A 25,302-nucleotide genomic window follows, 5' to 3' on the forward strand; every position below is an offset into this window, starting at 1 on the left:
AATACCCCCACTGTGGGGCAAGGGGCCCATTCTTCATCATAAATGTAATGTTAGACTGTAGTAGTTCTGACTGACATGTACCTCTTCACATCCAGCAACCTAGGAGACAGAATGATGAAGCAAAGGGGTACAAAGTGAAGACCCCCCCACTGGGGGGGGGGCAAGGGGCTCATTCCCCATCATAAATGTAACATTAGACTCTGTACTTCCTCTGACTGGCATATACCCCCCTTCACATACAGCAACGCCAGAGACAGAATAATGAAGTAAAGAGGTACAAGGGTGAAGACCCCAATGGGGATGGGGCCTCATCGTCCATCATAAATGTAATGTAACGGCTGTAGTACCTCTGGCTGGCATATACCACATCACATACAGCAACCTTGGGGAGAGAATGATGAAATAAAGACATACAGGGTGAAGCCCCCTCTTGAGGGGGGCAGTTGACTAAATATTTATTTATTTTATTTATTTAACATTTGTTGACCGGGAAAGTCCGACTAGGTTCCACAGAGCCTGTTTTCAGTGGAGGCCCAGGGAGAAATGCTCCAGATGCATGTCTTTGGAATGTGGGAGGAAACCGGAGTACCCGGAGGAAACCCAAGCGAACACAGGGAGAACATGCAAACTCCACACAGAAGGCACCCCAGCCGAAAATCGAACTGGAGAACCTCTTGCTGTGAGGCGACAACATTAACCGCTGCACCACTGTGCCGCCCAATAAAAAATAGAAAACACTTGTGTCCATTTTGTGGTTTTATTTATACCTGTTTTTTTTCTTGAGTGGCTGTGTTGAAGTCATAGCTTCAAGCAGTTAGTGCCAAGTAGCCATGCTTCAAAGTTTAAATTTATAGCAATCAGAATGGAACCAAATGAATATGTGACACACTATGACATACAACACTACTGAATATACACATGACACACTGTGACTTACAACACTACTGGACATACACATGACACGCTGTGACATACAACACTATTGAATACATACACTGAGATAAAGCAACTGTGACTAAGTACAGGACACACAGCCTGACCCAAACTATGCTCCAGAACTATAAGGTACATGCTGTGATGAAGGCAACACTAAATGAATATGGCATGCACATCTTCATTTAAAGATGTACTAGTGACAAGCTGCTTTGGTTCAAATCAATATTTAATGCAGGATATCCTGATGGAAATTATGAACTTGGAGGACAGATTCATTCAGACATAACATCCACAACTGAGCTAGGCATGTCTGAAAGTGACTGTACAACCTACAATACTCTGCATATACTTACTAACCTTAAGACCTCGTTCTTCAATTTCAGCAACACATTTCTGAATCAGAAGGGGCACTTTTAACACCGAATTCTCCCTCTCTACAAGATGGTGCAGTTTCACTCCAAACACCTGTGGTTTCTGTTCACTAGTGTAGGCTGACGCTTCCCACTGTTCAACTAGTGATAGTTTTACGTAGAGCCGACCGCGAGGCTCCAGCTTCACAGCCAGATGATGAGTCTGCAAGGCTAAACAGAATTGGAAAAAATTAGTTTTTTTTTTTTTTTTTTTTTTGTAGAAAGCAGACCTCTTCTTGAAAGTTAACTTTTCTTCACTCTAAACACAATAATGTATCTTACAGAAAAAAATGAACACCGAACTGCATTTTTGAGCTTTGCAGCTATGTTTTATGGAAACACATAACTTGTATTTGACTCACAACCTTTGGAATTTGCATGTCCCCCAATTGTTTGAGAGGATTTTCATTAGGTGCACTGGTTTCTTTAGATATTTAAAAAAAATGGTTTACCTTCATATAGTTGAATTGCACATCTACGACAGCCAGATGTGTGAAAGTATGATTTCAAAAGTTCATAATAATGAACTATGAATTGCCAAAATCACAACTGAGTGAATGCCAGTGTGCATTCACTCATGTGGATTCGGCATTCTGAGTGCAGATCACACTACAGTGAGGATTGGAACATGTATCCCTTCCCGCACTGTAGTGCGATCTTGGAGTTAGTAAATTAAATCAGCAGAGGGTGCAGGGGGGCTTGCCCCCCTGCATAACGGTGCTTGGAGACATCCAGAAATGTCAGGTGTTTCAAAAACATTCGACATTTCTGCAATGTTGAATTAGTTATTTAGCACTTTGAGGTGTTTTTAGCATTTAAAAGTGCAGTGTCTGACCTTTAGAGTTGGATATATGATGAGTCGCACATGTTACTTGTGACGTTATAAAGGTAAACCAAAAAAAAAACAATGTATGTAAAGTGACAACTGTCCAAACTGCCAGTAGATGTACATGCTATGTACGAGGGAATGTGTACAGCCTGCAAAGGACTGGCATCTTATCCAGGGATAGTTTCTCTGCCTTGAGTAACTGCAGGGTGGGATAATTTCCAGGTGCTCTCATAACCTGGAATTGGATTAAGCAAGTTATTAAAGAATGAAGAGATGCAGGCATGAAATAAGATGGACTCAGTTACAGAAACAAAACCTTCACTTATTTAATTCTCCTGCAATACCATTCCTTGTTTTTACAAAACAAATGTATCGGTTTAATAAGCTGGTAGTGAATCTGCATCTGTAGAACATTATTTCAGGGATAATAAGTTGATAGTCAATTTGCATTTGTAAAATAAGGTGCCAGAGACACCAATGCAAAGGAAAGGTGTGGCTACAGCCCAGCAAAAATCCAATAAGTGCCTTAAACCATATCAGAACTATTTGTTCCAACATATCATAATCTAAACTTAATTAACAAATTATTGACTATTTATTTGTTTATTGGAATTTGTTTACTGGGATAGTCCAGTGGGCCATTAAGAGCCCATTTTCAGTGGAGGCCCGGGGGAGAAATGTTACACAGAATACAAGTAAACATGACAAATATGGAAAACTAGTTGAAACTAAACACAGTAAGTACAACAACAAGCAAGTGAACACAACTGAGTATTAGACAAAAGTGAATATTAGATATTTTGGTGACAATTCCCACAAATGTTCAGTGTATGGCAATTAACAGTTGTAGAAAAATCGAGGAGGAACAAGGAGTGTATCACTATGTGCAGTTGTTACGAGCAAATATTACAGAATGAAATAGTGATGAAGCTTTGCAACAAGGTGGTGGGTGTAACGCAGTTATAGCATATGTTACCTAAAGAGAGAAAAAGAGACAAGCTGAGTATAAGGTGCAGGAATGTGAGAGGAGCTGTGGAAGTGCTCAGGACTTCAAAGTTGGGGATAAAGTACAGTTGCATCTCCATATAGGGGAGAAGTTTGTAAAGAAGTTTTATAAATTGCAAGGTTTAGGTTTGATCTAAGTGATACGAGAAGAGAACTCCAGTTTTTGGCTACCGAGTAAGAGTATAGACGTTGGCCCGCAGGTAGGTTGGGCTCATGTACCTACAAGACATGTCGATTTTCAGCTCTAAGGGACCTTTTAGATAGGTAGTTACCGAATAGTGATGCAAGGACAGGACAATCAGAGGGTTTGCTTACTAATTTGTGTGCAGTTGTCAATTGTATGTAGGAAAGATTATGTGGTAGCTCGAGCCAGTTAAGAGAGTATAATGCTAAACAGTGGTGGCTGCTGGAATAAGAGTTATTGGTGGCAAATCTAGCGACTTTGGTGTAACATATTTCAAGTTTTGACTGTAGGGTAGAAAGTAAATTAGCAAGTAATAGAGCTCCATACGTTAGGGAGGGTAATAGATATGTGATAGCATGTTCTTTTTTTGTTTTTTTTAATTTTTTTTACTGGAGGAGCTTAGACAGTGTTTATGCCTATACAGAATGCCAAGTTTTTTTTTTTTTTTTTTTTTATGTGCTGAATATATAAGTCAAATTTTAAGTCTTCATCTATTATTACCCCTACAGTTTAGTTTGGAATACTACTTCAATTGCTGTTTTACTCTGAGAGACTATAATAAGTTGGTCTTTGTTTACGGGTTTTGTTTTTCTTAGGGGTAAACAGAATTAGCTTGATTATGTTAGGGTTGAGTAACAGTGACTTTTGTATGGAGGTGAAGGCTTGTTGTGTAGACTGTTGGAGGTCATGTATGGAGCCGGCTGAGCAGATGATAGTTGAATCATCTGCATACTGAATAATAGATTCAAGTTTCAGTGAGGAGTGTAGATTATTGGTAAATATGCTAAATAAGAGTGGCCCTAGTACTGAGCCCTGGGGAACACTGCTTGAGTTGTGCAGATAAGGAGAAAGATCTAGCAGTTCCATCTGTCCATCTGCTTGTTGTCTATCTGACAGATAGCTTGTGAACCAGTTGAGCAAAGATGAGGAGAGTCCAGTTTGAGAGAGTCGGTATAATAAAAGTAGATGAGACACTGCATCAAATGTGTTTGAAAGGTCTAGAACTAGTGAGGAAACTGAGTTACCAGAGTCTTTATATCCATGAAAGAACTCAAAGTGGTCATAGCACTGTGACCTAGCTTAAAGCCATGCTGTGTTAGTGACAGAATGTGGTTATGAGTCAGATAGTCAAGAAACTGAACTTGCATACATTTCTCAAGGATTTTGGAAATGGGAGAAAGAATAGCTATGGGGCGGTAACTGGAGAGATCTGAGGGGCAGCCATCTTTGTGAACAGGTAGGATAAAAGTCATTTTTCAGATTTTTGGGACATAGGATTTGAGAATGGATCTGTTTATAAGTATGCTAATTAGGTAAGCTATAACTTCTGTAGCAATTTTTAGATATTCTGAGGGTAGATCATCTGCAGAGTTAGAGTCAGGTTTTAGTTTGAAGAGGAGTCTTTTTATGGTGGAAGTAAGAATGGGTTTTAGAGTAACAGAAGAAGTTAGTTGGGTAGAAGTGTCAGTGGAATTGAGACAGGGTGGGGAGGGAGAGTGATGGTTGGGAGGGAGAAGGTGGTACAGAAGAGGTGCAGTTTGAGTCGGGGTGAAGTTGGGAGAAGTTAGTTGTGATGTTAGATATGGAGCCAGGGTCTAGAGGTGAAGTAATGGCAGTCCAGAATTTAAAATAGGGCATAAAAAGATGCTAAATGTAGGGGTCATTTGGAAGACCACTAGAAATGGGAATAGTCCCCTTAATTTAGTTCCACATCCATATGTCTCAGTCCTGTTATGCAATGACTTTAGAAAGAATAACTTTTATAGGGTATTATTGGGATTTTTTTGGACAGACGTCATCATTACAAAGTTTACAATTCTGAAATTATGATTACTGTTGATAGGTTCATAGGTGTTTACTAGGCTAACAACCACAAGGGCTTTTTTAAGGCTAGCCATGCATCTCAAATCTCTGAAAATTTCTGCTACCTTTGATAAGTGTAAGCATGGGTCTGGGAGATGAACCATTTACAGGTTCCTGTTTGCATTAGATCATGAAGAATCACATCTTAGTGGGGTGATGAGTTCAATAAACTTGAAATCAGAGTAATGATAGCTGTTTTTATATACTTTTATTCCAAATTATGAAGGTACTGAAGTTTTAAGAATTTTTTTGACACACAATACAAATTTGAATAAAATTAAGATCAACATATGCTGCACATTAATATATATTGTTTTGAACATTGTTTTATATTTAAAGAGAAATAGTTTAAACATAACAGAAGAGTGGTTATGGAAGCTTCAGTAACCCCTTCATATGCCACCCTTACATTTGTAATGAGACATACTGTGGTAGTTATACTGGCTAAGGAAATTTGGCCAAGGCACTTGTTGAATTCCACTACTTTTTCTGAACATCATCCCATTCCTGATGCAAAGGTGGCTGATAGGAGACATGAAATGGAAGACAGTAAGAAACAAAACCAAACTGAAAAAGCAGCTGATGGCTCCACAGTTCAGATTCAGCAATCAGCTGCAATATGGGTTTACTAATTAATATTTCTGAAATGTCTGACTGCAGTTTATATAACTTCTACGAAGGAGCATCGTTAACTTGGAGTGATAAGACAGGTGAGTCAGATGGAGGAGCCAATGAAACATCCTCCACATAAACAGTGACCCTGCAACTGTAGGATTAGGCAACAATCATTTATTAAGTCTGATCCAACAGCGAGAGCTGAATAAGAGTTTGACACTCTCATGGGGACAATCAACTGGGAAACCGCAACCTGAAATGGACAAAGGTGACAAGATAAATATAACTTGTGCAGGAGATAAAAGGAAGCAAGCCGTAGACATATCATTTCCAATAATACTGATTATAATGGAAGAACTGAGAAAAGATTCATGCTTTATGGGTGGTTATGGCTAAAAGTGTAAAACAAGTCATTTCTGCACTGAAAAATACAAGACCGACAATGAAATAAAGTCTGCCATGTTTAAATACATTTTGTATGAGACTGCATTGCATAGCTCCACTAGGTTTTAAAGTGTGCAATGTAAAATCTTTTATTCACTTAAGACAAGACAAGAACAGTTCTATCATTTAATTGTTGGCTTTTTTTCTGCTTTTGGATTTTTTTCTTATAATTTTGTGAAAATTCGAAAAAAGTATTATCCTAGAAGGAATTTACTTCTGTGAGGAAAACCATGTTGTTTAAAAAAAGAAGGTATTCATGCAATTCCAATCAAATTTAACTAATCAAGATCTATTACATAAAAATAAAATAAAAACATCAACCACTTATAAATAAATAAAAATAAAACAAAACCAAACTTAAGGCATAAATAATCAAAAACAACTGTATTTATTTAAATACCAAGTAAGCGCTTTTGTTTCGTACAGACACTTCATCAGACTAACATTTAAACAATGGAAACACTTTAAAAAGCCTAAGAGGAACATCACATAACAAGCCAAGTCCAATCAATGTTTAAGTTTCTTTGTTTTCAAGACAGCTTTAAAATGTATATGATCATTTGTCTCTGGAAACAGCGCAGCAGTAACTAAAACTTGTCAGTGATATTCACTAGCGTTACGTTTATCTTCCACATCTAAACTTCAGAGACTATCCTGAGTATCCTCCAAAACATAAAAAATAAATGCTGCTTTACTTTGCTAAATCTCACATGGCTCATGTTTTATAACTTGACTACTGAGATATGCATTGATACCAAACGATGTTCCCTAACTTGTCTACTGCCAAGGAATTTGTCACTGAATTTGTCCATGTTTATATCAGTATTTTAATATTAAATAATCTGTATAACATATTCTGAATGATATTGTATGTGGAGCTTTTCTCCCCAGACCTCTGCTGAAAAAGGACCTGTATCTAGTCAGAGTTTCCCGGTTAACAAATGTAAAAAAAAAAAATACATGCAAAGTCTGAACAAACAATACATTGCTTATACAAAGCATTCTTATCATTAGCAACCAAAATGGCATAGTTATACTTGTAAATCTTTTTAGATGAAGATTGCTTAGTACATCCCACATAAAATGCTTTATGTGTTACACAAGAAGCACCATAAAATAAACCTTTAGATTTACAGTTAAAATACCCTGGAGCTTCATAAGACCTGGAAGTACAGTAGCAATAATATGGTGAGTTAGAAACGTATATGCAATGTTTGCACAATTAAGAGCAAAAATGCTTTTCACCCTGTTATCCGAACTCTTAATGATTTTATTGCAACCATCTTCCAGAATATCTTTAATATTAAAATTATTTTTAAGAATAAATCAAGGAGTCTTACCTACTATGTTTCACACCAGAGAAGTTAAAGTCAAATACTTTTATCCAAACAAACACCACCGACTTTACACGGTTAAAAAACTTGGGAAAGAAAAACGTAAAGTTAGAACAAATAAATTACTGCCAACATCAATGTAAATAGTTTTGGGCTTTCATTCGATTTAATACAATTAACTTCATCAGAGCTTGTTGCCTGTGTTCCTTATGGACAGGGGAAGTTTGAAGATGCCAGAAGACACAGACAAATACCAAAGCCATTCTAGCCTGTGGGCATTGACAAATGGGTAAATTGGGGCACAAACAGTTAGGTTTACAAAAGCTCTAAGGCCATTTGCCTAACTGATCGACTTGTCCCTATTAGGAACAGGTTTGTAACACTCATCTATATTATTCCTCAACATAGAATACTCTTTTTTCCTGCCTTCTTCTATTTCATGGAGACATTCTTGGACCTTGTCTTTAAAGTAGTCTCTTGCAATACACTTATTTTTAAAATTGTTTGCCTATTGTTGAAAATCAACATCATTATATGTTCATCTACTAGCTCTAAGTAATGCTCCCTTAACTTCATTTTTCTTAGCATAACATGGAAGCATACTATGAAACTCCAGGTAACCATTAACAGCCACTTCTATATAGGTGTATATGTTCATAGGTATATACAAGGTTAATGGCCACAAGGGGCTTTATAAGTCTAGATGTAAATCAGAGCATTTCCAGATGTAGCACGTGCGTATAAATACTGAGCACATGCAGGCAGCACTGCCATTCCCAGATGTAGCACGTGCATATAAATACTGAGCACGTGCAGGCAGCACTGCCATTCCCAGATGTAGCACGTGCATATAAATACTGAGCACGTGCAGGCAGCAGTGCCATTTCCAGATGTAGCACCTGCATATAAATACTGAGCACGTGCAGGCAGCAGTGCCATTCCCAGATGTAGCACCTGCATATAAATACTGAGCACGTGCAGGCAGCAGTGCCATTCCCAGATGTAGCACGTGCATATAAATACTGAGCACGTGCAGGCAGCAGTGCCATTCCCAGATGTAGCACCTGCATATAAATACTGAGCACGTGCAGGCAGCAGTGCCATTCCCAGATGTAGCGCCTGCATATAAATACTGAGCACGTGCAGGCAGCAGTGCCATTCCCAGATGTAGCACGTGCATATAAATACTGAGCACGTGCAGGCAGCAGTGCCATTCCCAGATGTAGCACCTGCATATAAATACTGAGCACGTGCAGGAAGCAGTGCCATTCCCAGATGTAGCACCTGCATATAAATACTGAGCACGTGCAGGCAGCAGTGCCATTCCCAGATGTAGCACCTGCATATAAATACTGAGCACGTGCAGGCAGCAGTGCCATTTCCAGATGTAGCACGTGCATATAAATACTGAGCACGTGCAGGCAGCAGTGCCATTCCCAGATGTAGCACGTGCATATAAATACTGAGCACGTGCAGGCAGCAGTGCCATTCCCAGATGTAGCACATGCATATAAATACTGAGCACGTGCAGGCAGCAGTGCCATTCCCAGATGTAGCACCTGCATATAAATACTGAGCACGTGCAGGCAGCAGTGCCATTTCCAGATGTAGCACGTGCATATAAATACTGAGCACGTGCAGGCAGCACTGCCATTTCCAGATGTAGCACGTGCGTATAAATACTGAGTACGTGCAGGCAGCAGTGCCATTCCCAGATGTAGCACGTGCATATAAATACTGAGCACGTGCAGGCAGCAGTGCCATTCCCAGATGTAGCACGTGCATATAAATACTGAGCACGTGCAGGCAGCAGTGCCATTCCCAGATGTAGCATGTGCATATAAATACTGAGCACGTGCAGGCAGCAGTGCCATTCCCAGATGTAGCACCTGCATATAAATAATGAGCACGTGCAGGCAGCAGTGCCATTCCCAGATGTAGCACGTGCATATAAATACTGAGCACGTGCAGGCAGCAGTGCCATTTCCAGATGTAACGCGTGCGTATAAATACTGAGCACGTGCAGGCAGCAGTGCCATTCCCAGATGTAGCACGTGCATATAAATACTGAGCACGTGCAGGCAGCAGTGCCATTTCCAGATGTAGCACGTGCATATAAATACTGAGCACGTGCAGGCAGCAGTGCCATTCCCAGATGTAGCACGTGCATATAAATACTGAGAACGTGCAGGCAGCAGTGCCATTCCCAGATGTAGCACGTGCATATAAATACTGAGCACGTGCAGGCAGCAGTGCCATTCCCAGATGTAGCATGTGCGTATAAATACTGAGCACGTGCAGGCAGCAGTGCCATTTCCAGATGTAGCACGTGCATATAAATACTGAGCACGTGCAGGCAGCAGTGCCATTCCCAGATGTAGCACGTGCATATAAATACTGAGCACGTGCAGGCAGCAGTGCCATTCCCAGATGTAGCACGTGCGTATAAATACTGAGCACGTGCAGGCAGCAGTGCCATTCCCAGATGTAGCACGTGCATATAAATACTGAGCACGTGCAGGCAGCAGTGCCATTCCCAGATGTAGCACCTGCATATAAATACTGAGCACGTGCAGGCAGCAGTGCCATTTCCAGATGTAGCACCTGCATATAAATACTGAGCACGTGCAGGCAGCAGTGCCATTCCCAGATGTAGCACGTGCATATAAATACTGAGCACGTGCAGGCAGCACTGCCATTCCCAGATGTAGCACGTGCATATAAATACTGAGCACGTGCAGGCAGCAGTGCCATTCCCAGATGTAGCACGTGCATATAAATACTGAGAACGTGCAGGCAGCAGTGCCATTCCCAGATGTAGCACGTGCATATAAATACTGAGCACGTGCAGGCAGCAGTGCCATTCCCAGATGTAGCATGTGCATATAAATACTGAGCACGTGCAGGCAGCAGTGCCATTTCCAGATGTAGCACGTGCATATAAATACTGAGCACGTGCAGGCAGCAGTGCCATTCCCAGATGTAGCATGTGCATATAAATACTGAGCACGTGCAGGCAGCAGTGCCATTCCCAGATGTAGCACCTGCATATAAATACTGAGCACGTGCAGGCAGCAGTGCCATTTCCAGATGTAGCATGTGCATATAAATACTGAGCACGTGCAGGCAGCACTGCCATTCCCAGATGTAGCACGTGCATATAAATACTGAGCACGTGCAGGCAGCAGTGCCATTTCCAGATGTAGCACGTGCATATAAATACTGAGCACGTGCAGGCAGCAGTGCCATTTCCAGATGTAGCACGTGCATATAAATACTGAGCACGTGCAGGCAGCAGTGCCATTCCCAGATGTAGCACGTGCATATAAATACTGAGCACGTGCAGGCAGCAGTGCCATTTCCAGATGTAGCACGTGCATATAAATACTGAGCACGTGCAGGCAGCAGTGCCATTCCCAGATGTAGCACCTGCATATAAATACTGAGCACGTGCAGGCAGCAGTGCCATTCCCAGATGTAGCACCTGCATATAAATACTGTGCACGTGCAGGCAGCAGTGCCATTCCCAGATGTAGCATGTGCATATAAATACTGAGCACGTGCAGGCAGCACTGCCATTCCCAGATGTAGCATGTGCATATAAATACTGAGCGTGCAGGCAGCAGTGCCATTCCCAGATGTAGCACCTGCATATAAATACTGAGCGCGTGCAGGCAGCAGTGCCATTCCCAGATGTAGCGTGCATATAAATACTGAGCACGTGCAGGCAGCAGTGCCATTCCCAGATGTAGCACGTGCATATAAATACTGAGCACGTGCAGGCAGCAGTGCCATTCCCAGATGTAGCACCTGCATATAAATACTGAACGCGTGCAGGCAGCAGTGCCATTCCCAGATGTAGCACGTGCATATAAATACTGAGCACGTGCAGGCAGCAGTGCCATTTCCAGATGTAGCACGTGCATATAAATACTGAGCACGTGCAGGCAGCAGTGCCATTCCCAGATGTAGCACCTGCATATAAATACTGAGCACGTGCAGGCAGCAGTGCCATTCCCAGATGTAGCACGTGCGTATAAATACTGAGCATGTGCAGGCAGCAGTGCCATTCCCAGATGTAGCACGTGCATATAAATACTGAGCACGTGCAGGCAGCAGTGCCATTCCCAGATGTAGCACGTCGCGTATAAATACTGAGCGCGTGCAGGCAGCAGTGCAATTCCCAGATGTAGCGTGCGTATAAATACTGAACGCGTGCAGGCAGCAGTGCCATTCCCAGATGTAACGCGTGCATATAAATACTGAGCGTGCAGGCAGCAGTGCCATTCCCAGATGTAGCACCTGCATATAAATACTGAGCACGTGCAGGCAGCACTGCCATTCCCAGATGTAGCACCTGCATATAAATACTGAGCACGTGCAGGCAGCAGTGCCATTCCCAGATGTAGCACGTGCATATAAATACTGAGCACGTGCAGGCAGCAGTGCCATTCCCAGATGTAGCACCTGCATATAAATACTGAGCACGTGCAGGCAGCAGTGCCATTCCCAGATGTAGCACATGCGTATAAATACTGAGCACGTGCAGGCAGCAGTGCCATTTCCAGATGTAGCACGTGCATATAAATACTGAGCACGTGCAGGCAGCACTGCCATTCCCAGATGTAGCACGTGCATATAAATACTGAGCACGTGCAGGCAGCAGTGCCATTCCCAGATGTAGCACGTGCATATAAATACTGAGCACGTGCAGGCAGCAGTGCCATTTCCAGATGTAGCACCTGCATATAAATACTGAGCACGTGCAGGCAGCAGTGCCATTCCCAGATGTAGCACGTGCATATAAATACTGAGCACGTGCAGGCAGCAGTGCCATTCCCAGATGTAGCGCGTGCATATAAATACTGAACGCGTGCAGGCAGCAGTGCGATTCCCAGATGTAACACGTGCGTATAAATACTGAGCACGTGCAGGCAGCAGTGCCATTTCCAGATGTAGCACGTGCATATAAATACTGAGCATGTGCAGGCAGCAGTGCCATTCCCAGATGTAGCACATGCATATAAATACTGAGCGTGCAGGCAGCAGTGCCATTTCCAGATGTAGCGCGTGCATATAAATACTGAGCGCGTGCAGGCAGCAGTGCCATTCCCAGATGTAGCACCTGCATATAAATACTGAGCGCGTGCGGGCAGCAGTGCCATTCCCAGATGTAGCACCTGCATATAAATACTGAGCACGTGCAGGCAGCAGTGCCATTCCCAGATGTAACGCGTGCATATAAATACTGAGCGCGTGCAGGCAGCAGTGCCATTCCCAGATGTAGCATGTACATATAAATACTGAGCACGTGCAGGCAGCAGTGCCATTCCCAGATGTAGCGTGTGTATAAATACTGAGCGCGTGCAGGCAGCAGTGCCATTCCCAGATGTAGCGTGCATATAAATGCTGAGCGCGTGCAGGCAGCAGTGCCATTCCCAGATGTAGCGTGCATATAAATACTGAGCGCGTGCAGGCAGCACTGCCATTCCCAGATGTAGCACCTGCATATAAATACTGAGCGCGTGCAGGCAGCAGTGCCATTCCCAGATGTAGCGTGCATATAAATACTGAGCACGTGCAGGCAGCAGTGCCATTCCCAGATGTAGCACGTGCATATAAATACTGAGCACGTGCAGGCAGCAGTGCCATTCCCAGATGTAGCACCTGCATATAAATACTGAGCACGTGCAGGCAGCAGTGCCATTTCCAGATGTAGCACGTGCATATAAATACTGAGCACGTGCAGGCAGCAGTGCCATTTCCAGATGTAGCATGTGCGTATAAATACTGAGCACGTGCAGGCAGCAGTGCCATTCCCAGATGTAGCACATGCATATAAATACTGAGCACGTGCAGGCAGCAGTGCCATTTCCAGATGTAGCACGTGCATATAAATACTGAGCACGTGCAGGCAGCAGTGCCATTCCCAGATGTAGCACCTGCATATAAATACTGAGCACGTGCAGGCAGCAGTGCCATTCCCAGATGTAGCACCTGCATATAAATACTGAGCACGTGCAGGCAGCAGTGCCATTCCCAGATGTAGCATGTGCATATAAATACTGAGCACGTGCAGGCAGCAGTGCCACTCCCAGATGTAGCACGTGCATATAAATACTGAGCACGTGCAGGCAGCAGTGCCATTCCCAGATGTAGCACGTGCATATAAATACTGAGCACGTGCAGGCAGCACTGCCATTCCCAGATGTAGCACCTGCATATAAATACTGAGCATGTGCAGGCAGCAGTGCCATTCCCAGATGTAGCACGTGCATATAAATACTGAGCACGTGCAGGCAGCAGTGCCATTCCCAGATGTAGCACATGCGTATAAATACTGAGCACGTGCAGGCAACAGTGCCATTCCCAGATGTAGCACCTGCATATAAATACTGAGCACGTGCAGGCAGCAGTGCCATTCCCAGATGTAGCACGTGCATATAAATACTGAGCACGTGCAGGCAGCAGTGCCATTCCCAGATGTAGCACGTGCATATAAATACTGAGCACGTGCAGGCAGCACTGCCATTTCCAGATGTAGCACGTGCATATAAATACTGAGCACGTGCAGACAGCAGTGCCATTCCCAGATGTAGCACCTGCATATAAATACTGAAACGCGTGCAGGCAGCAGTGCCATTCCCAGATGTAGCATGTGCATATAAATGCTGAGCACGTGCAGGCAGCAGTGCCATTCCCAGATGTAGCACGTGCATATAAATACTGAGCGTGCAGGCAGCACTGCCATTTCCAGATGTAACGCGTGCATATAAATACTGAGCGCGTGCAGGCAGCAGTGCCATTCCCAGATGTAGCGTGCATATAAATACTGAGCGTGCAGGCAGCAGTGCCATTTCCAGATGTAGCACCTGCATATAAATACTGAGCACGTGCAGGCAGCAGTGCCATTCCCAGATGTAGCATGTGCATATAAATACTGAGCACGTGCAGGCAGCAGTGCCATTCCCAGATGTAGCACCTGCATATAAATACTGAGCATGTGCAGGCAGCAGTGCCATTCCCAGATGTAGCACCTGCATATAAATACTGAGCACGTGCAGGCAGCAGTGCCATTCCCAGATGTAGCACCTGCATATAAATACTGAGCATGTGCAGGCAGCAGTGCCATTCCCAGATGTAGCACGTGCATATAAATACTGAGCACGTGCTGGCAGCAGTGCCATTTCCAGATGTAGCACATGCATATAAATACTGAGCATGTGCAGGCAGCAGTGCCATTCCCAGATGTAGCACGTGCATATAAATACTGAGCACGTGCAGGCAGCACTGCCATTCCCAGATGTAGCACCTGCATATAAATACTGAGCACGTGCAGGCAGCAGTGCCATTCCCAGATGTCGCACGTGCATATAAATACTGAGAACGTGCAGGCAGCACTGCCATTTCCAGATGTAGCACGTGCATATAAATACTGAGCACGTGCAGGCAGCAGTGCCATTCCCAGATGTAGCACGTGCATATAAATACTGAGCACGTGCAGGCAGCACTGCCATTCCCAGATGTAGCACCTGCATATAAATACTGAGCACGTGCAGGCAGCAGTGCCATTCCCAGATGTAGCACGTGCATATAAATACTGAGCACGTGCAGGCAGCAGTGCCATTCCCAGATGTAGCATGTGCATATAAATACTGAGCACGTGCAGGCAGCAGTGCCATTCCCAGATGTAACACGTGCATATAAATACTGAGCGCGTGCGGGCAGCAGTGCCATTCCCAGATGTAGCGTGCATATAAATACTGAGCGCGTGCAGGCAGCAGTGCCATTCCCAGATGTAGCATGCATATAAATACTGAGCGCGTGCAGGCAGCAGTGCCATTCCCAGATGTAGCACGTGCGTATAAATACTGAAACGCGATGCGGGCAGCAGTGCCATTCCCAGATGTAGCGTGCATATAAATACTGAGCACGTGCAGGCAGCAGTGCCATTTCCAGATGTATGCGTGCATATAAATACTGAGCGTGCAGGCAGCAGTGCCATTCCCAGATGTAGCGTGCATATAAATACTGAACGCGTGCAGGCAGCAGTGCCATTCCCAGATGTATGCGTGCATATAAATACTGAGCACGCGTGCAGGCAGCAGTGCCATTCCCAGATGTAACACGTGCATATAAATACTGAGCGCGTGCAGGCAGCAGTGCCATTCCCAGATGTATGCGTGCATATAAATACTGAGCGCGTGCAGGCAGCAGTGCCATTCCCAGATGTAACGCGTGCATATAAATACTGAGCGCGTGCGGGCAGCAGTGCCATTCCCAGATGTAGCGTGCATATAAATACTGAGCACGTGCAGGCAGCAGTGCCATTCCCAGATGTAACGCGTGCATATAAATACTGAGCACGTGCAGGCAGCAGTGCCATTCCCAGATGTAGCGTGCATATAAATACTGAGCACGTGCAGGCAGCAGTGCCATTCCCAGATGTAGCACGTGCATATAAATACTGAGCACGTGCAGGCAGCACTGCCATTTCCAGATGTAGCACGTGCATATAAATACTGAGCACGTGCAGGCAGCAGTGCCATTCCCAGATGTAGCGTGCATATAAATACTGAGCACGTGCAGGCAGCAGTGCCATTCCCAGATGTAGCATGTGCATATAAATACTGAGCACGTGCAGGCAGCAGTGCCATTCCCAGATGTAGCACGTGCATATAAATACTGAGCACATGCAGGCAGCAGTGCCATTTCCAGATGTAGCACGTGCATATAAATACTGAGCACGTGCAGGCAGCAGTGCCATTGCCGAATGTGGCATGTGCATATGAATACTGAGCACGTGCGGGCAGCAGTGCCATTCCCAGATGTATGCGTGCATATAAATACTGAGCATGTGCAGCAGCAGTGCCATTTCCAGATGTAGCACCTGCATATAAATACTGAGCACGTGCAGGCAGCAGTGCCATTCCCAGATGTAGCACCTGCATATAAATACTGAGCACGTGCAGGCAGCAGTGCCATTCCCAGATGTAGCACGTGCATATAAATACTGAGCACGTGCAGGCAGCAGTGCCATTCCCAGATGTAGCACATGCATATAAATACTGAGCACGTGCAGGCAGCAGTGCCATTCCCAGATGTAGCACCTGCATATAAATACTGAGCACGTGCAGGCAGCAGTGCCATTCCCAGATGTAGCGTGCATATAAATACTGAGCGCGTGCAGGCAGCAGTGCCATTCCCAGATGTAACGCGTGCATATAAATACTGAGCACGTGCAGGCAGCAGTGCCATTCCCAGATGTAGCACCTGCATATAAATACTGAGCGCGTGCAGGCAGCAGTGCCATTCCCAGATGTAGCGTGCGTATAAATACTGAACGCGTGCGGGCAGCAGTGCCATTCCCAGATGTAGCGCGTGCGTATAAATACTGAACGCGTGCAGGCAGCAGTGCCATTCCCAGATGTAGCATGTGCATATAAATACTGAGCACGTGCAGGCAGCAGTGCCATTCCCAGATGTAGCGTGCATATAAATACTGAACGCGTGCAGGCAGCAGTGCCATTCCCAGATGTAACGCGTGCATATAAATACTGAACGCGTGCAGGCAGCACTGCCATTTCCAGATGTAACGCGTGCATATAAATACTGAACGCGTGCAGGCAGCAGTGCCATTCCCAGATGTAGCGTGCATATAAATACTGAGCACATGCGGGCAGCAGTGCCATTTCCAGATGTATGCGTGCATATAAATACTGAGCGTGCAGGCAGCAGTGCCATTCCCAGATGTAGCGTGCATATAAATACTGAACGCGTGCAGGCAGCAGTGCCATTCCCAGATGTATGCGTGCATATAAATACTGAGCGCGTGCAGGCAGCAGTGCCATTCCCAGATGTAACGCGTGCATATAAATACTGAGCGCGTGCAGGCAGCAGTGCCATTTCCAGATGTAGCACGTGCATATAAATACTGAGCGCGTGCAGGCAGCAGTGCCATTCCCAGATGTAGCACATGCATATAAATACTGAGCGCGTGCGGGCAGCAGTGCCATTCCCAGATGTAGCACGTGCATATAAATACTGAGCGCGTGCAGGCAGCAGTGCCATTCCCAGATGTAATGCGTGCATATAAATACTGAACGCGTGCAGGCAGCAGTGCCATTCCCAGATGTAGCACCTGCATATAAATACTGAGCGCGTGCAGGCAGCAGTGCCATTTCCAGATGTAGCGCGTGCATATAAATACTGAGCGCGTGCAGGCAGCAGTGCCATTCCCAGATGTAACGCGTGCATATAAATACTGAGCGCGTGCAGGCAGCAGTGCCATTCCCAGATGTATGCGTGCATATAAATACTGAGCGTGCGGGCAGCAGTGCCATTTCCAGATGTAACGCGTGCATATAAATACTGAGCACGTGCAGGCAGCAGTGCCATTTCCAGATGTAGCATGTGCATATAAATACTGAGCACGCGTGCAGGCAGCAGTGCCATTCCCAGATGTAGCACTTGCATATAAATACTGAGCACGCGTGCGGGCAGCAGTGCCATTCCCAGATGTAGCATGTGCATATAAATACTGAGCGCGTGCGGGCAGCAGTGCCATTCCCAGATGTAGCACCTGCATATAAATACTGAACGCGTGCAGGCAGCAGTGCCATTCCCAGATGTAGCGTGCATATAAATACTGAGCACGTGCAGGCAGCACTGCCATTCCCAGATGTAGCACCTGCATATAAATACTGAGCACATGCAGGCAGCAGTGCCATTCCCAGATGTAGCACCTGCATATAAATACTGAGCACGTGCAGGCAGCAGTGCCATTCCCAGATGTAGCACCTGCATATAAATACTGAGCACGTGCAGGCAGCAGTGCCATTTCCAGATGTAGCACGTGCATATAAATACTGAGCACGTGCAGGCAGCAGTGCCATTCCCAGATGTAGCACGTGCATATAAATACTGAGCATGTGCAGGCAGCAGTGCCATTCCCAGATGTAGCACATGCATATAAATACTGAGCACGTGCAGGCAGCACTGCCATTTCCAGATGTAGCACGTGCATATAAATACTGAGCACGTGCAGGCAGCAGTGCCATTCCCAGATGTAGCTCATGCATATAAATACTGAGCACGTGCAGGCAGCACTGCCATTCCCAGATGTAGCACGTGCATATAAATACTGAGCACGTGCAGGCAGCACTGCCATTCCCAGATGTAGCACGTGCATATAAATACTGAGCACGTGCAGGCAGCAGTGCCATTCCCAGATGTAGCACATGCATATAAATACTGAGCACGTGCAGGCAGCAGTGCCATTTCCAGATGTAGCACCTGCATATAAATACTGAGCACGTGCAGGCAGCAGTGCCATTCCCAGATGTAGCACCTGCATATAAATACTGAGCACGTGCAGGCAGCAGTGCCATTCCCAGATGTAGCACCTGCATATAAATACTGAGCATGTGCAGGCAGCAGTGCCATTTCCAGATGTAGCACGTGCATATAAATACTGAGCACGTGCAGGCAGCAGTGCCATTTCCAGATGTAGCACGTGCATATAAATACTGAGCGTGCGGGCAGCAGTGCCATTCCCAGATGTAGCACCTGCATATAAATACTGAACGCGTGCAGGCAGCAGTGCCATTCCCAGATGTAGCGTGCATATAAATACTGAGCGTGCAGGCAGCAGTGCCATTCCCAGATGTAACGCGTGCATATAAATACTGAGCGCGTGCAGGCAGCAGTGCCATTCCCAGATGTAGCACGTGCATATAAATACTGAGCGTGCAGGCAGCAGTGCCATTCCCAGATGTAGCGCGTGCATATAAATACTGAACGCGTGCAGGCAGCAGTGCCATTCCCAGATGTAACGCGTGCATATAAATACTGAGCACGTGCAGGCAGCACTGCCATTTCCAGATGTAGCGTGCATATAAATACTGAGCACGCGTGCAGGCAGCACTGCCATTCCCAGATGTAGCGCGTGCATATAAATACTGAGCACGTGCAGGCAGCAATGCCATTTCCAGATGTAGCGTGCATATAAATACTGAGCGCGTGCAGGCAGCAGTGCCATTCCCAGATGTAGCATGTGCATATAAATACTGAGCGTGCAGGCAGCAGTGCCATTCCCAGATGTAACGCGTGCATATAAATACTGAGCATGTGCAGGCAGCAGTGCCATTCCCAGATGTAGCGCGTGCGTATAAATACTGAGCACGTGCAGGCAGCAGTGCCATTCCCAGATGTAGCGTGCATATAAATACTGAGCACGCGTGCAGGCAGCAGTGCCATTCCCAGATGTAGCACGTGCATATAAATGCTGAGCGCGTGCAGGCAGCAGTGCCATTCCCAGATGTAGCACGTGCATATAAATACTGAACGCGTGCGGGCAGCAGTGCCATTCCCAGATGTAGCGTGCATATAAATACTGAGCGCGTGCAGGCAGCAGTGCCATTCCCAGATGTAGCACGTGCATATAAATACTGAACGCGTGCAGGCAGCAGTGCCATTCCCAGATGTAACGCGTGCATATAAATACTGAGCACGTGCAGGCAGCAGTGCCATTCCCAGATGTAGCATGTGCATATAAATACTGAGCACGTGCAGGCAGCAGTGCCATTTCCAGATGTAGCGTGCATATAAATACTGAGCACGTGCAGGCAGCAGTGCCATTTCCAGATGTAGCATGTGCATATAAATACTGAGCACGTGCAGGCAGCACTGCCATTCCCAGATGTATGCGTGCATATAAATACTGAGCGCGTGCAGGCAGCACTGCCATTCCCAGATGTAGCGTGCATATAAATACTGAGCGTGCAGGCAGCAGTGCCATTTCCAGATGTAGCACGTGCATATAAATACTGAGCACGTGCAGACAGCAGTGCCATTCCCAGATGTAGCACGTGCATATAAATACTGAGCACGTGCAGGCAGCAGTGCCATTCCCAGATGTAGCACGTGCATATAAATACTGAAACGCGTGCAGGCAGCAGTGCCATTCCCAGATGTAGCGTGCATATAAATACTGAGCACGTGCAGGCAGCAGTGCCATTTCCAGATGTAGCACGTGCATATAAATACTGAGCACGTGCAGGCAGAAGTGCCATTTCCAGATGTAGCATGTGCATATAAATACTGAGCACGTGCAGGCAGCAGTGCCATTCCCAGATGTAGCACCTGCATATAAATACTGTGCACGTGCAGGCAGCAGTGCCATTCCCAGATGTAGCATGTGCATATAAATACTGAGCACGTGCAGGCAGCAGTGCCATTCCCAGATGTAGCATGTGCATATAAATACTGAGCACGTGCAGGCAGCAGTGCCATTCCCAGATGTAGCGTGCATATAAATACTGAGCGCGTGCAGGCAGCAGTGCCATTCCCAGATGTAGCGTGCATATAAATACTGAGCGTGCAGGCAGCAGTGCCATTCCCAGATGTAGCGCGTGCATATAAATACTGAGCGCGTGCAGGCAGCAGTGCCATTCCCAGATGTAGCACGTGCATATAAATACTGAGCACGTGCAGGCAGCAGTGCCATTCCCAGATGTAGCACGTGCATATAAATACTGAGCGCGTGCAGGCAGCAGTGCCATTCCCAGATGTATGCGTGCATATAAATACTGAGCGCGTGCAGGCAGCAGTGCCATTCCCAGATGTAGCACCTGCATATAAATACTGAGCGCGTGCGGGCAGCAGTGCCATTTCCAGATGTAGCACGTGCATATAAATACTGAGCGCGTGCAGGCAGCAGTGCCATTTCCAGATGTAACGCGTGCATATAAATACTGAGCGCGTGCAGGCAGCAGTGCCATTTCCAGATGTAGCGTGCATATAAATACTGAACGCGTGCAGGCAGCAGTGCCATTTCCAGATGTAGCGCGTGCATATAAATACTGAGCGCGTGCGGGCAGCAGTGCCATTTCCAGATGTAGCGTGCGTATAAATACTGAGCACGTGCAGGCAGCAGTGCCATTCCCAGATGTAGCGTGCATATAAATACTGAGCGCGTGCAGGCAGCAGTGCCATTCCCAGATGTAACGCGTGCATATAAATACTGAAACGCGTGCAGGCAGCAGTGCCATTCCCAGATGTAGCGCGTGCATATAAATACTGAGCGCGTGCAGGCAGCACTGCCATTTCCAGATGTAGCACCGCATATAAATACTGAGCACGTGCAGGCAGCAGTGCCATTCCCAGATGTAGCGTGCATATAAATACTGAGCGCGTGCGGGCAGCAGTGCCATTTCCAGATGTAGCACGTGCATATAAATACTGAGCACATGCAGGCAGCACTGCCATTTCAGATGTAGCGTGCATATAAATACTGAGCGCGTGCAGGCAGCAGTGCCATTCCCAAATGTAGCATGTGCATATAAATACTGAGCGTGCAGGCAGCAGTGCCATTCCCAGATGTAGCACATGCATATAAATACTGAGCACGCGTGCAGACAGCAGTGCCATTCCCAGATGTAGCGTGCATATAAATACTGAGCGCGTGCAGGCAGCAGTGCCATTCCCAGATGTAGCACCTGCATATAAATACTGAGCGCGTGCAGGCAGCAGTGCCATTCCCAGATGTAGCACCTGCATATAAATACTGAGCACGTGCAGGCAGCAGTGCCATTTCCAGATGTAACGCGTGCATATAAATACTGAGCACGTGCGGGCAGCAGTGCCATTCCCAGATGTAGCGTGCATATAAATACTGAGCGTGCAGGCAGCAGTGCCATTCCCAGATGTAGCGTGCATATAAATACTGAGCGTGCGGGCAGCAGTGCCATTTCCAGATGTAACGCGTGCATATAAATACTGAGCGCGTGCAGGCAGCAGTGCCATTTCCAGATGTAACGCGTGCATATAAATACTGAGCGCGTGCAGGCAGCAGTGTCATTCCCAGATGTAGCACCTGCATATAAATACTGAGCGCGTGCAGGCAGCATTGCCATTCCCAGATGTAGCGTGCATATAAATACTGAGCGCGTGCAGGCAGCAGTGCCATTCCCAGATGTAGCACATGCATATAAATACTGAGCACGTGCAGGCAGCACTGCCATTCCCAGATGTAGCGTGCATATAAATACTGAGCGTGCAGGCAGCAGTGCCATTCCCAGATGTAGCACCTGCATATAAATACTGCGCGCGTGCAGGCAGCAGTGGCATTCCCAGATGTAGCCCGTGCATATAAATACTGACCACGTGCAGGCAGCACTCCCATTCCCAGATGTAGCGTGCATATAAATACTGAGCGCGTGCAGGCAGCACTGCCATTTCCAGATGTAGCGTGCATATAAATACTGAGCACGTGCAGGCAGCAGTGCCATTCCCAGATGTAGCGTGCATATAAATACTGAGCACGTGCAGGCAGCAGTGCCATTCCCAGATGTAGCACGTGCATATAAATACTGAGCACGTGCAGGCAGCAGTGCCATTTCCAGATGTAGCACGTGCATATAAATACTGAGCACGCGTGCAGGCAGCAGTGCCATTCCCAGATGTAGCACCTGCATATAAATACTGAGCATGTGCAGGCAGCAGTGCCATTCCCAGATGTAGCACGTGCATATAAATACTGAGCACGTGCAGGCAGCAGTGCCATTCCCAGATGTAGCACGTGCATATAAATACTGAGCGTGCAGGCAGCAGTGCCATTCCCAGATGTAGCGCGTGCATATAAATACTGAACGCGTGCAGGCAGCAGTGCCATTCCCAGATGTAGCGTGCATATAAATACTGAGCGTGCAGGCAGCAGTGCCATTTCCAGATGTAGCGTGCATATAAATACTGAACACGTGCAGGCAGCAGTGCCATTCCCAGATGTAGCACCTGCATATAAATACTGAGCACGTGCAGGCAGCAGTGCCATTCCCAGATGTATGCGTGCATATAAATACTGAGCACGTGCAGGCAGCAGTGCCATTCCCAGATGTAGCACCTGCGTATAAATACTGAGCACGTGCAGGCAGCAGTGCCATTCCCAGATGTAGCACGTGCGTATAAATACTGAGCACGTGCAGGCAGCAGTGCCATTCCCAGATGTAGCACGTGCATATAAATACTGAGCACGTGCAGGCAGCAGTGCCATTTCCAGATGTAGCACGTGCATATAAATACTGAGCACGTGCAGGCAGCAGTGCCATTCCCAGATGTAGCACCTGCATATAAATACTGAGCACGTGCAGGCAGCAGTGCCATTCCCAGATGTAGCACGTGCATATAAATACTGAGCACGTGCAGGCAGCAGTGCCATTCCCAGATGTAGCACCTGCATATAAATACTGAGCACGTGCAGGCAGCAGTGCCATTCCCAGATGTAGCACGTGCATATAAATACTGAGCACGTGCAGGCAGCAGTGCCATTCCCAGATGTAGCACCTGCATATAAATACTGAGCACGTGCAGGCAGTAGTGCCATTCCCAGATGTAGCACCTGCATATAAATACTGAGCACGTGCAGGCAGCAGTGCCATTTCCAGATGTAGCATGTGCATATAAATACTGAGCACGTGCAGGCAGCACTGCCATTTCCAGATGTAGCACCCGCATATAAATACTGAGCACGTGCAGGCAGCAGTGCCATTTCCAGATGTAGCACGTACATATAAATACTGAGCACGTGCAGGCAGCAGTGCCATTTTGAGAGAAGAGCCAGAGTGTTAACATGTATGCGTACAGTAGTCAGTCTGTTTATACGTTTATTTAAGTTTAAGTTACAAAGCCTAATTTCTGATGTGTTTGTGTGTATTAAACCTGCTTGAACAAAACCCATGAATGTTTGTCTGTTTTATCTTGACCAGACAAGCGACACTACCCATGCAACCCAACCCAGTTGTGTCCCTATGTATCATGGGTGTTTATTAGGAGGGGTTAGTCAGTAAGTTTCTAAAGGTTATGGCGTGTATGTCAGTTTGGGTATAGTTACTGTCTGCCTCTGTCTGTCAGAGACATTGGGGCCAGACTCAGGGTGAATTTCCAATTTCCCATCCATTGGTCAGGGTTATGCTTAAATAGAGTTAGGGATGGATTCTGCTTCACATGGATGGGAAGCCTGTACCAGATCATGGGGATCCTCTGAGACACATATCTGTCTCACCATGTCTAATTTATGTCACAAGCAGAATTTAAATGTTTGGATCTAGTAGTTCTGATGCTGTTCGTTTTGAGGATGTCCAAAAAGAAAATCATCAGACGTTGATCCAATGATGTCTTTCTTCCAAGCATAGATTGCCTCTCAGTAACTTGCAGGAGATCGAGTATAGAGAGAGAGCTTTTAGGTGATCTATTTAGGAGAAGGTGTTTAGACCATAGATTCTCCACTAAAGGGACCCTTGCAGGCATTCCATCTGCTGCATATGTCTGGTCAATTACATGCTGAATGAGGAATTATACTCAATGATGGGTCTGATAAGGACCAAATAAAGTAGGACTATGACTTCTTTGGACCTGGATGATATGCCCTTACTTATTTGGATGACATAGAATGATTTTCTTAATACCTTGGCCACATGTAGGTCAAAGGTCAGATTACTGTCAACATAGGTTCCTAGATCATTGGCTACCAGGTCAACTCTTGTCTTAGCAATGGAATAATTAGCCTGGGTGGTCATTTTCCTAAAAGGCATTTCTTGGCATTGAGTTTGTCTATGACTTTTGGGTTCATCATTTGTTTGCATTAGATGCTCTTGTAAGATTCGGGCTGCGCCTGAAACTGGTCCC

The 25,302-nt window shown here is 45.9% G+C and overlaps 1 protein-coding gene across 1 annotated transcript in view; it reads right to left on the minus strand.

Annotated features, from left to right (window-relative positions):
* LOC122788423 (rho GTPase-activating protein SYDE1-like) overlaps positions 1–25,302 on the minus strand; it is an 809,025-nt gene that overhangs the window by 232,993 nt on the left and 550,730 nt on the right. Inside the window, exon 4 of the mRNA XM_044055491.1 lies at positions 1,294–1,517. Coding sequence (XP_043911426.1) covers positions 1,294–1,517 — 224 coding nt within the window. The remainder of the gene's footprint in view (positions 1–1,293; positions 1,518–25,302) is intronic.

The sequence above is a fragment of the Protopterus annectens genome, chromosome 13.part0 (assembly GCF_019279795.1).
Source record: "Protopterus annectens isolate FY-2018-M chromosome 13.part0, PAN1.0, whole genome shotgun sequence".
Classification (NCBI taxonomy): Eukaryota; Metazoa; Chordata; order Ceratodontiformes; family Protopteridae; genus Protopterus; species Protopterus annectens.